Source organism: Pseudophryne corroboree, chromosome 5 (genome assembly GCF_028390025.1).
Source record: "Pseudophryne corroboree isolate aPseCor3 chromosome 5, aPseCor3.hap2, whole genome shotgun sequence".
In the NCBI taxonomy this organism is placed as follows: Eukaryota; Metazoa; Chordata; class Amphibia; order Anura; family Myobatrachidae; genus Pseudophryne; species Pseudophryne corroboree.
Genome location: NC_086448.1, coordinates 758254025 through 758266051, shown reverse-complemented (window position 1 = coordinate 758266051; position 12027 = coordinate 758254025). Strand labels below are relative to the sequence as shown.

The 12027-nt window shown below is 43.0% G+C and overlaps 1 protein-coding gene and 1 long non-coding RNA gene across 6 annotated transcripts in view; one reads left to right on the top strand and one right to left on the bottom strand.

Moving 5' to 3' along the window:
• The window catches only part of VPS13B (vacuolar protein sorting 13 homolog B), a 1616194-nt gene that overhangs the window by 1367129 nt on the left and 237038 nt on the right, over positions 1 to 12027 (bottom strand). For all 5 annotated transcript variants that reach the window (XM_063924187.1, XM_063924188.1, XM_063924189.1 and 2 more), the window contains exon 8: positions 6337 to 6602. In XM_063924187.1, the coding sequence (XP_063780257.1) occupies positions 6337 to 6602 (266 nt within the window). The remainder of the gene's footprint in view (positions 1 to 6336; positions 6603 to 12027) is intronic.
• LOC134928453 (uncharacterized) lies at positions 5800 to 6715 on the top strand. The gene is made up of 2 exons (XR_010177930.1): positions 5800 to 5995; positions 6287 to 6715. It is a non-coding gene; the product is annotated as an uncharacterized LOC134928453 (long non-coding RNA).

Below are 12027 nucleotides of genomic sequence, written 5' to 3'. Positions count from 1 at the left end.
CTATATGTGATGTATTTTTAGCCAGCATAGGTACTTTCATTGCTGCCCAGGGCGCCCCCCCCCAGCGCCCTGCACCCTCAGTGACCGTTGGTGTGAAGTGTGCTGAGAGCAATGGCGCACAGCTGCCGTGCTGTGCGCTACCTTAAGAAGACTGGGAAGTCTTCAGCCGCCGATTTCTGGACCTCTTCTCTCTTCAGCATCTGCAAGGGGGTCGGCGGCGCGGCTCCGGTGACCCATCCAGGCTGTACCTGTGATCGTCCCTCTGGAGCTAGTGTCCAGTAGCCTAAGAAGCCAATCCATCCTGCACGCAGGTGAGTTCACTTCTTCTCCCCTAAGTCCCTCGTTGCAGTGAGCCTGTTGCCAGCAGGACTCACTGAAAATAAAAAACCTAACAAAACTTTTACTCTAAGCAGCTCTTTAGGAGAGCCACCTAGATTGCACCCTTCTCGGCCGGGCACAAAAACCTAACTGAGGCTTGGAGGAGGGTCATAGGGGGAGGAGCCAGTGCACACCACCTGATCCTAAAGCTTTTACTTTTGTGCCCTGTCTCCTGCGGAGCCGCTATTCCCCATGGTCCTGACGGAGTCCCCAGCATCCACTTAGGACGTCAGAGAAAATAAGAATGATGGTAAACAGAAAATATGTAACTTTGCGGCCACATATAGCGATTTCTTCTACACTGTGCATCTTTGTGACGGTACAAACTACTCAGAGTGATATATCGGTCCACGGCCTCTCTGCAGCCGTTACATGGCGGTTTCTGGATGGCAGCTGGGTGACAACAATGAAAACGTTTATAGACTCATTGGGCACATTTATAAGCCATTTGCAAAGTGTTAATTGCAGCCGTACGGAGTTGTGTTTGCATTAACATGCGACTGAGAATCAGACTCCTATAGATTTTTGTTCACAAACTTTATGTTTAGGTCATTATGTCCTCAGCTCCAGAATAAATTGTGAAAGTAGAGCATAATGCCGGCTAGAACACCACCCATTCTTTATGTTAAATGTCCCTCTAACCTCCACTTTATAAATTTCTTCCAGGATCAACACCTGGACTAAATAATGCTAGTTTGGGTGTGCTTGGGGGTCACCAAGCTCTTTAACAGTGGGACTCTGATAAACTTCTGCAAAGTACCTACATTACTCATCTGTGTTAACAAGCTCCCCTGCTATAAGATAATTCTGTTCTTCTGTTTCACGGTACCCTTTATATCCAGGATAAGAACATTTACCCAAGGTTAGATGGGGCAATAGAGCCTAAATTACAGTGAAGTATGAAAACGCTACTTGTAAAACTCAAACCTATAACTAATAAAAGGAGTGAAGTTAATAAAAATAAAAATACTATGGGGGAGATGTATCAATCATTGGAGAGTGATAAAGTGGAGAGAGATGTAGTAACCAACCAATTTCATATGTCATTTTTCAAGTACAAATATGAAAAAGAAAAGAAAAGAAAATGCAGGTGCACACTAAGTACTAAACACTGCTAATCAGAATAATGATAAAAACACTGCAATATAACAGAGTAAAACTGAGGCGCTTAGCATAATGTGGACCAAAAATATGAACCCACCAACCGCAATCAAGTGAACTAATCTGGTGGGTCAATAAAATTCCGAAGATTCAAGTGCCCCCACCCCCACCCCACATGCCAGCACAAGCCAACCTTATATCATTTGGCCATTTTAGGGATGAGTTTGGGGTGTGGGGCTCACTCGGTTGGCAGGGCTAGGCTGCTTCGGGGTATCATATTATAACACTTAATCTAGAACTTTTTAGCAACTATATTGTTTTGCACTAAAGTAATATATATTTTTTTAAATTACCTCTCACCTATGTAGTACTGTAAACACATAGTTGCTGCTTCTTACTAACGTAACACCTTTAAACACTCCTCTCGCTAATGTTACACATTGGGTGGGTTGGTTAGCTTGTGCTGGCCTGGGGAGTTCCGTGCTCTGGACTTTAACTTTAGGAATGCTAGGGAATCACCAGATGAGGTCACCTGGTCGCGGTTGGTGGGCACATATTTTTGGCCGAAGTTATGCTAAGCACCTCAATTTTACTCTAAGTTATACTGCTATTATAATTATTTTGATTAGATGTGTAGAGTGTGAAACTTACATTTTCTCTTTTTTTTTCTCCTATTACAAGTCTCAACATGGTAGCACCTCTCATTATGTTTAAAATTGATGTTTACAGTCCAAGCCCCCCATTCTTCAAGTAAAGCCTGCAAAATGACAGTTAGTTGATTGGTTAGTACTTGATCTCTCTCCAAGGCTTGATATATCGTCCCCTGTATTACATATCGGCATGACAGAAAGCCACCCTCCTCAGCTACCTCCGTCTTCTGATAATTCTCTGAGTGAACAAAATGCTTCACTGGCGTTCATAGACATTTATTTAAATATATTATGTTAAGTATACTAGCCTTTTTAGTTTGGTGAATGCTATGAGTACATTTGTGTAAAAACCTTGGCCCTCATTCCGAGTCGTTCGCTCGGTATATTTCATCGCATCGCAGTGAAATTCCGCTTAGTACGCATGCGCAATATTCGCACTGCGACTGCGCCAAGTAATTTAACAATGAAGATAGTATTTTTACTCACGGCTTTTTCTTCGCTCCGGCGATCGTAATGTGATTGACAGGAAATGGGTGTTACTGGGCGGAAACACGGCGTTTCAGGGGCGTGTGGTTAAAAACGCTACCGTTTCCGGAAAAAACGCAGGAGTGGCCGGAGAAACGGAGGAGTGTCTGGGCGAACGCTGGGTGTGTTTATGACGTCAAACCAGGAACGACAAGCACTGAACTGATCGCAGATGCCGAGTAAGTCTGAAGCTACTCTGAAACTGCTAAGTAGTTTGTAATCGCAATATTGCGAATACATCGGTCGCAATTTTAAGAAGCTAAGATTCACTCCCAGTAGGCGGCGGCTTAGCGTGTGTAACTCTGCTAAAATCGCCTTGCGAGCGATCAACTCGGAATGAGGGCCCTTGTTTTAGTTGTATAAAAAAAGAAAAACCTTGTTAAAGATGAAGTCACTCAGTGAAAATAATGTGAAACATGAAAGCTATGATAGCCAAACAAGAAATTATTTTATTTATAGACCAATTTCTCCTCTTCCTCCCCATCAGCTGTCAGCAATTATTGCAGAGGAAAAGCAATTAATTGATTAAAAGAACTCGAATGTTACAAGAACAATTTTCAACAGTATTAGGAAAATGTTACGTTTAATTGGGCATGTTTTTTTTTTTCTTCCTTTGCACTGGAATAGTATCAACCACTCAGAATGCTAATGCAGAAATAGGACGCTTTTTTTTTTAATACCAAAATATGAACCGCAAATTAATTCCATACATTCTTTGCAAGAAAGGAGAACAATGAATGCTAATGTTTTCCGTCTCGGTGTAACATGTGAATCTCATACAGAACAATCTCATTGCAGATGTAACTTTTCTTCCCCACTGGATATTTGTTAATTCATTACAGGTCACTCGAGGCTAGAAGGTGTTAAGGAGCAGTAGGAATTATGACTCGGAAATTCTGTTATGGTGCTAGATGGGAGCTTATTAAACAAGATCGGAACCAGAGATGTCTTGTCAGCGATTCTGTATGGTAACACACGTTCCTACAGATATGCCCTTATACAACGAGACTTATAAAGCGGTGCTGCACGGTGTGGCCTCAATTCACTCGAATGTGCATCTTAATTGCAAGACAATGCAACAAAATTGCTTGACGAGACTGGACTGATTCATTTGTTATGTGACACTTGTTTATCTGTGTGCGACAGAGTCGAAACCTGTACACGAACCTCAACGGAACTTGTGAAAAGGAATATTTTTGGTTTCTTACCATTGATTCCTTTTCTCTTAAACAGGTTGGAGGACATTGGACCACAGGATTGCGGAGAGGGACCAAGGAGCTGGCACTTAAACTAAACCCTACAACAAAGATTTTCAACCTTTTACAACTCGCGGCACACTGAACAAGATCTAAATATTGCCAAGGCACACTCAAATATAATGGTGATGCATGGTGCAGTTGCGTGTCCTAGGATGTTATGTTGCAGCATCTCCATAGGTAACACCTCAGCCACATCTGAGAAGGCCAGAAGAGACCAACACTGCCCGGGCCCGAAATTAGAATTGGCTCTGCAGCCATTAAACCCACCAGTATTGATCGTTCCAGGGCCTCAGTAGCGGCAGAACACTGACGGGCCTGGCTCTGCTTCTATGGAGGCACACCTGGACCCTGCTCAGGGCACACTAGTCTGCAACGGCACAGTGCTTGAAAAACACTTCTGTAGCATATGCAGAATCAGACCAATCAGAATATGTCATGTGATATTTAGTCTATTTGTCTAAGTTCTGGCATCACACAAAAACTACTGTATGAATTTATATTGTGTTTTCACTATTGTATAGCTTAGTGAGCTAGAAAAGGACTGAGGTATCTATGATCTCCATCTGCCATCAGGGTGAAATACAATAAATGAAATACCAGACGCTTGATACTCAGAGCATACAGGGAGTAGGCTCCTCAAGTCCAAAAGGGATGCGGTTATGTGACCGGTGGTCAGGAGGCCGCCGGTCACAATACCGGCGCCACATCCCGGACACTGACTAGCCAGCCAGTTGGCTTGCTGACCAACTGGGATTATTCTCACTCGTGGGTGTCCATAGAGTGGGAATACAACCTGTGGCGAGCCCGCAAGGGGCTTTGTTGTGCTCGCCACCCCCACTCCCCCCCCCCCAACCGTTGGTCACCCGATATCAACCCGTCCAAAATGACTATACAGTATGAGTGGAATTTTTGAACTCACTTAGTGCAGCTGGACTTCCAGCGTACAGCACTGCACTGACAGCTGGTGTTCCGGTCATGCTTCTGCAGAACTTGACTCTGCCCAGGTTATGCAACAGAACCAGACTTAAAGTGACTGCTCTGCAGAGGAACCTAATTGAGGAAGAGTTTCTAATGGGATGTGGTGCAGGTGAGACTGTGTTTATACCACGTATACCCATCAATTTTTTTTCTTTTCAATCCAAGCCAAACACTCAGGGCTGCAGATGTAGATCTTAGGACCAGCTGCTACAAGCATGGCAGAGGAGTCACCAGGAGAGGAGGGGAGGGAGGAGGTAATGCAGTGCGCAATAGCAAAAGGAGGCGTGGTCCTGTGGGTAGGGGCGTAGCCTTGTGGCCCGAATCTCCATTTTGTAGCTCCGGGTGTCCTGGGGGTTGCGGGCTGCACCCGGGGACTAGTGTGCGCACGATGCTGGCTCCTGCACAGTGACAGGAGCTGGGTGCTGCACGTAATATCGCAGTGCAACACCCGGCTCCTATCACTGGAGAGGAGCCGGCACTTTGATGTCATCCTTTGGCGGGTGACACTTGCCGCACCCCCGTTGTGACGCCACTGACCCATGGCAAGCTTTACGTGATTTACACTTATTAGTAGCCCCAAGCACCTTTTGTGTTACTCCATGAAGAAAAACTGCAAATATTGTTTACAAATAAAGGTTATGATCAATGTGTACAATATAAAATATACATCACAATATTAGATGACACTCCTGCTTTGTAAAATGAGTTCCGCTGAGCAATAACAGACATCCACACCAGCAAAGCCGCGGGCAAATGCTAGTAATAAATAATATTCTAATCTGAATAGTTTTATATAAGAAGGAAAATCACATTTCCCTTAGGCCAGTCATGTAAAAAAGACAACAGGGGCCTCAAACCAGAAATAACCAGTCTTGGTCGGTCTGGTGGGGTGTGTGAGGTCATGCTGATGTCATAATGGCAACTGCCTATATCAGTGCTGTGCTGTTGCTGTCTCTCACAAATGCCTCAAGGGAGTGAGTACATGCACGGCGGAAGTGACAGAGGAGTGACGTTACCAACAAGCGACACAGAAGTGAGCATCCGCGAGGAGGGAACCAGGACCGGACCATTGTTGGCAAGCCGCAAACAGCAGCACTCGCAAAGGTAGGGAGAGCAGGGAACGTTAGGCTGCTATTGAACTACCTACTAAGACCACCAAACCCCGAAAAAACAAAGGAACCAACCCTCAAATTATAAATCTACAAATCACCTTCAATCTCAAATAATTCTCAAAGGAGCTGTACACAGTACATTAATTTTAACCAATTTTCTTTACAGGTATGAGCGTTTGTTAACTGATAAGCGCTTCTGTTTTAAATAATTTATTGCTTACGTTTTATTGAAGCTGCTATTACACATACAAGCGCGGTATAAATCACATATTTATTTACACAGCAATCACCATCTGTCCCTGACCTAGAACGTCAATCACACAACAAGCATACCTTAAATGTAACCGTGGCCTTCGTGCAGTAGAAACCTATACAGATTATTGGATCTTTAGACATCTTGGATCTTGGTCCTTGTGGTGCGTTTCCCTCTTCCATCCCTGCGTAGCCATCTTCTCCATCCTCATCGCTACTATAACTTACAATTGCCGGAACAAAAGACCAGGCCCAAGATACCCATCCTTGCTGGTCGTCGTCGTCTTGCACAGAGTACATTTCCTGCGCTGGATACTGCGTCCCTGCGACCAGCTCCTCTTCAGATCCTGCACAACACATAATGTTGTTTTCAATATTTAGTTGGTCACAACTTACAGATATTTGCACACAATATTTTTCAATTAATAAGCAAATAAATTAAAAATGTATTTAAAAATTCCATTTTATGTGTAGAAGATTCCTTGCACATCCGGCGCATGTCTCCTATAAGAGGTTTTCTTTATTTTTCAGGAATTTAGCCTCAAAGCAAAATGACCATTAAATTACAACATACGCTCATACTTTGTGGGAAAGTTACTAAAAAACTTTAGCTGAAAAAGTGTTGTTTCCAAAAGCAACCAGATTATAGCATTTATCTAGATTATACTAGATACATTTTTGCTAAAATATGATTGGCTGCTATGGGCTACATATAAAATCACAAATAGTTTCAGCTTCAGGCAATAAGCTTAAAAGTGAAAGCACGCTAACTGTTGAGATAAAACTTGATTTTATTTATACAAAATTTCAATATATATATTAATAATCAGACTGTTGCTTGGTAAACACAGTGTAAGAAAACCACAAAACATGAATCCAATGTACTACTTAGTGCACACTGTACATTAGTAACAGGTGAATCATTTAATATAGTGAACTAAATGACATTTATCAGATACAAGGTAAGAGAGCAGTAATATCACGTCAGGCAGGAGAGAAACAAAAACAATGTTTGTAAATGGCATTTTTGCATCCATTTATTTACTATATTCCATGCAAAAACATTTTTAACGGTTATATTTCCACTTGTAGTTGATACCAGTAAGGGGCAATCTCACACTACAGGAGCCTTACGGTGGAACCTTTTATGTCCGAACACTCATTACTCTTAACCTTCGTAAGAAGTTAAAACAGTATATTAAAATACACTGATCTGTAATACAAATCAGCATGGAAGTGTTACAGCTATATCAAACCAATACGAAAATGCAAGAAGGAGCTAGTGGAGGCTGTACAATGTCAGATAACAAATGACCAAAAGCACTCCTGGTGACTCAATAATATAACACGCTGGCATAGTGGTATGGCAACGATTCAGTGCCCTTTAGTGTACAGAATTATAATATATATATATATATATATATATATATATATATATATTTATTTATTTATTTATTTATTTTGAGTCACCAGAAGTGCTGTACCTTTGGATGAGAGAGATATAATATATATATATATATATATATATATATATACACAAAGAATTGGAGAGAGGCGACACTCAGGAGACTGCAACAGGTTTAAACACCACCAAAGTGTGTATTATGTCAATGTTTCAGGGCTTTTGCCCATTCCTCAGAGCTCACGATAACGACGATCCTCCGCCCCGCCGCCTGCACGCCACGCCCATCCGTCCGTCATCAGAGGAACTCCCGGCCGTCACTGAAGAGGAGCGCAGCCGCAGCACAGCCAGCCGCAGCATCGTGGAAAAGGAGCAGCGCGTCTTTGGTAAGTATAGCACAGTGTTCCCACTGGCCACCAATGTATAAAACACTGGCCACCAATGTATAAAACACTGGCCACCAATGTATAAAACACTGGCCACCAATGAATTTAATAAAATCCACTGTCCACCAATGCATTATGTCCCCCGGCAGTGTGCATGCAGCATGTGTTCCTAGTACACAGCATGCATATTGATATGTTGTGTACTGAGAACACATGCTGCATGCACACTGCCGGGGGACAAACCGCTGCCCACCAATGTATATAATATATCCCCTGCCCACCAATGCATTATGTTCCCCGGCGGTGTGCATGCAGCATGTGTTCTCAGTACACAGCATATCATTATGCATGCTGTGTACTAGGAACACATGCTGCATGCACACTGCCGGGTGACATAATGCATTGGTGGGCAGGGGGAAATATATTATATACATTGGTGGGCAGCGGTTTGTCCCCCGGCAGTGTGCATGAAGCACACCCATGGATTCTACGTGGACAAGGGGACCGAGCCTCGTGTCAACATAGGTAAGTATGTATGAATGTAAGTGTGCATGTATGTAATACAATTGTACTGTCACGGTGTGTGTGTACTGTTTTTATTCGGGTATTTTTCTTGTAGTAGAACTACAGGTACCAGCGGACCCGTTTCCCCCCTGCATGCTGGTACTTGTGGTTCTCCAAGTACCAGCTTGCGTGGGAGGCTTGCTGGGACTTGTAGTTCTGCTGCAAAAAACAATATTCTTTTATTTGACACAAGGCTATCAGCCCCCCATCCGCAGCCCATGGATGGGGGGGACAGCCTCGGGCTTCACCCCTGGCCCTTGGGTGGCTGGAGGGGGGGACCCCTTGATTTAAGGGATCCCCACTCCTCCAGGGTACCCCGGCCAGGGGTGACTAGTTAGTGATTTAATGCCAGGGCCGCAGGGACCGATATAAAAGTGTCCCCCGGCTGTGGCATTATCTCTCTGACTAGTGGAGCCCGGTGCTGGTTCCAAAAATACGGGGGACCCCTACGCTTTTTGTCCCCCGTATTTTTGGCACCAGGACCGGACGCAGAGCCCGATGCTGGTTGTTAAAATACGGGGGATCCCATGTAATTTTCCCCCCCGAATTTTTATAACCAGGACCAGCTCAAAGAGCCCGAGGCTGGTTATACTTAGGAGGGGGGACCACACGCAATTTTTTTCAGGGTTTTTTTTTTAACACTTTTGTGCCGTCCATGAAGTCGAATCCAGGACGCACACTATCGTCAATTGGTCCGTTTTTAGACAGCGGGACTGTCAAATCCGTTTTTTATTGAATAAGATGAATTATTGACATTGACATTTTTTGCACAAAGAAGACCTGCCCACCTTCCTAAAACCATGGGGGTAATTCCAAGTTGATCGCAGCAGGATTTTTGTTAGCAATTGGGCAAAACTATGTGCACTGCAGGGGAGGCAGATATAACATGTACAGCGAGAGTTAGATTTGGGTGGGGTGTGTTCAATCTGCAATCTAATTTGTAGTGTAAAAATAAAGCAGCCAGTATTTACCCTGCACAGAAATAAAATAACCCACCCAAATCTAACTCTCTCTGCAAATGTTATATCTGCCCCCCCTGCAGTGCACATGGTTTTGCCCAACTGCTATAAAAAAAATCCTGCTGCAATCAACTTGGAATTACCCCCCATGCCCAGTATTTAAATGAAGCTGGATCTTTCAAATCTTTCAAATCTTTCATCAGACATTGTTCAGTGTGTATGCACATAATCGTTCATGGGAAATCTTTCATCTATCATATCTTTAATCTTTTAAATCTTTCAAATCTACAAGTGTGTAGGGCCCATTACATGTGTTATATACAGGGTGTAGCTACCATAGGTGCAGGCAGTGCAGATGCTATGGGGCCAGAGCTGAGAGGGGCCACCTTCCCTGTCACAGTTACATGTGTTATATACAGGGCGTAGCTACCATAGGTGCAGGGAGTGCAGTTGCTATGGGGCCCAGAGCTGAGAGGGGTCACCTTCCCTGTCACAGTTAGATGTGTTATATACAGGGCGTAGCTACCATGGGTGCAGGCAGTGCAGTTGCTATGGGGCCCAGAGCTGAAAGGGGCCATCTTCCCTGTCACAGTTACATGTGTTATATACAGGGCGTAGCTACCATAGGTGCAGGGAGTGCAGCTGCTATGTCAAAATTACATGTGTTGTATACATTTTTTGCCATTAGGTTATACATAGGGGCCCTTACAAACTTTTGCCTTGGAGTCTACATTATTTCTAGTTATACCTCTGGACCTGCTCTTTGAAATGTGGTTTAAAATGAACTTGAAGGGTTTATAATACATAATGTGAGCTGGGGCACTGTAATGTGGCACAATATGAAGTGGAGGCACTATAGTGTGGTATAATTTGAACTGGATACACTGTGAAGCAGATGTATTAAGCCTGGAAAAGTGATAAAACCATGATAAGTGGAAGGTGATAACGCACCAGCCAATCATTACAATTTGAAAAATGAAAGTTAGAAGCTGATTGGCTGGTGCGTTATCGCCTTCCACTTATCACTGCTCCAGGCTTAGTACATCTGCCCCAACAAACCACTTTTTTTAATGTCTTAGTGGATGCAACCCTCTGTTCACTTGATGAGAGATTCCAGACCTTGGTAGCAGTTAATGATAAATTTGGAGTGCTTGTAAACTTTCCCCATTTGACAAAAACAGAGTTGTTAGAGCAGTGTCAAGCATTGAGCGCTGCTTTAACTCTTGATGGACAACCAGATATTGTTGGCACGGGACTTGCTGGAGAAATGCAAAATTTCCCACATTTTCCGTCACAAAATATGTCGAGTTTGGAACTCTTGACTTTTATGCAACAGAAAAAGGTGACAGAAATTTATCCCCATTTGTTGGTAGCACTTAGAATCTCTGCCACACTTCCTGTTACAGTGGCTGCTGCTGAACGTAGCTTCTCTAAGCTCAAGCTGATTAAAAACTATCTAAGATCGAGCATGGAGCAAGAACGTCTCAGTGGACTTGCCATTATAAGTATAAATCATGTAGTCTCACAACAAATCTCATATGATGATGTGATAGATGATTTTGCTGCAAGAAAAACAAGACGAGTATGTCTGTAAAACAACGTTACATGTAATCAGCATTATTTTACTAAAGTTTTGCACTACTTTTGTTTAATGTTTTGATGTTTGCACAATTATTTTATTAATATTGTATAGTTTTTTCGGAGGTATTTATATTGCTCTGTTTGGTTCCTTTATATTTATTATTTTTGATTGATGTTTGCACAGTTCTTTTATTTATATTTTATAGTTCATTTGGAGGTATTTATATTGCTCTGTTTGGTTCCTTTATATTTATACAGTTTTGGTATATTTTGTGTATTTAACATGTGTTTAACAATAAAAAAAAAAAAGCAATAAACCAAGTTATTTTTGGTGTTTGTGTATAAACACTAAGATTGTTGGTGGGATTATCTGCTAGGGGGCACCAACAAAATTTTTGCCTAGGGCATCAAATTGGCTAGGGCCGGCTCTGCATAGCGGGCATAACATGGTGCAGAGGGCATTACTGTGTGGGGCTTAATATGGTAGAATTTTATTTTTTTCCTGTGGTGGCCGTGATCTGTTGGTGCATTGTCAAAAACTGGGGTGTAAGGGAGTCTTTTCAGACGAGGCCACAACCACTCTAACAAGGCCATGCCCATTTTAATGAGTCCACGCCCCTTGCCGGGAATGCACGCAAATTCTTTATTTTTATATCTATGGGGGGGGGGGGGGGGGGGGGCATCTCTTTTTATGTTGAAGGGGGGGAAGGGGGCCGCATTGTCAAATCTCGCACTGGGAGCCAAATTGGCTATAAACAGCCCTGCTAAAGCAATTATAAATGTGTGTTATTTACTGTATGTTGACACCTATAAAGGCCAACCTACTCACTGATGTATTCTCCATCTTATTGCATGAATACAAACTACTGATAACAAAGAT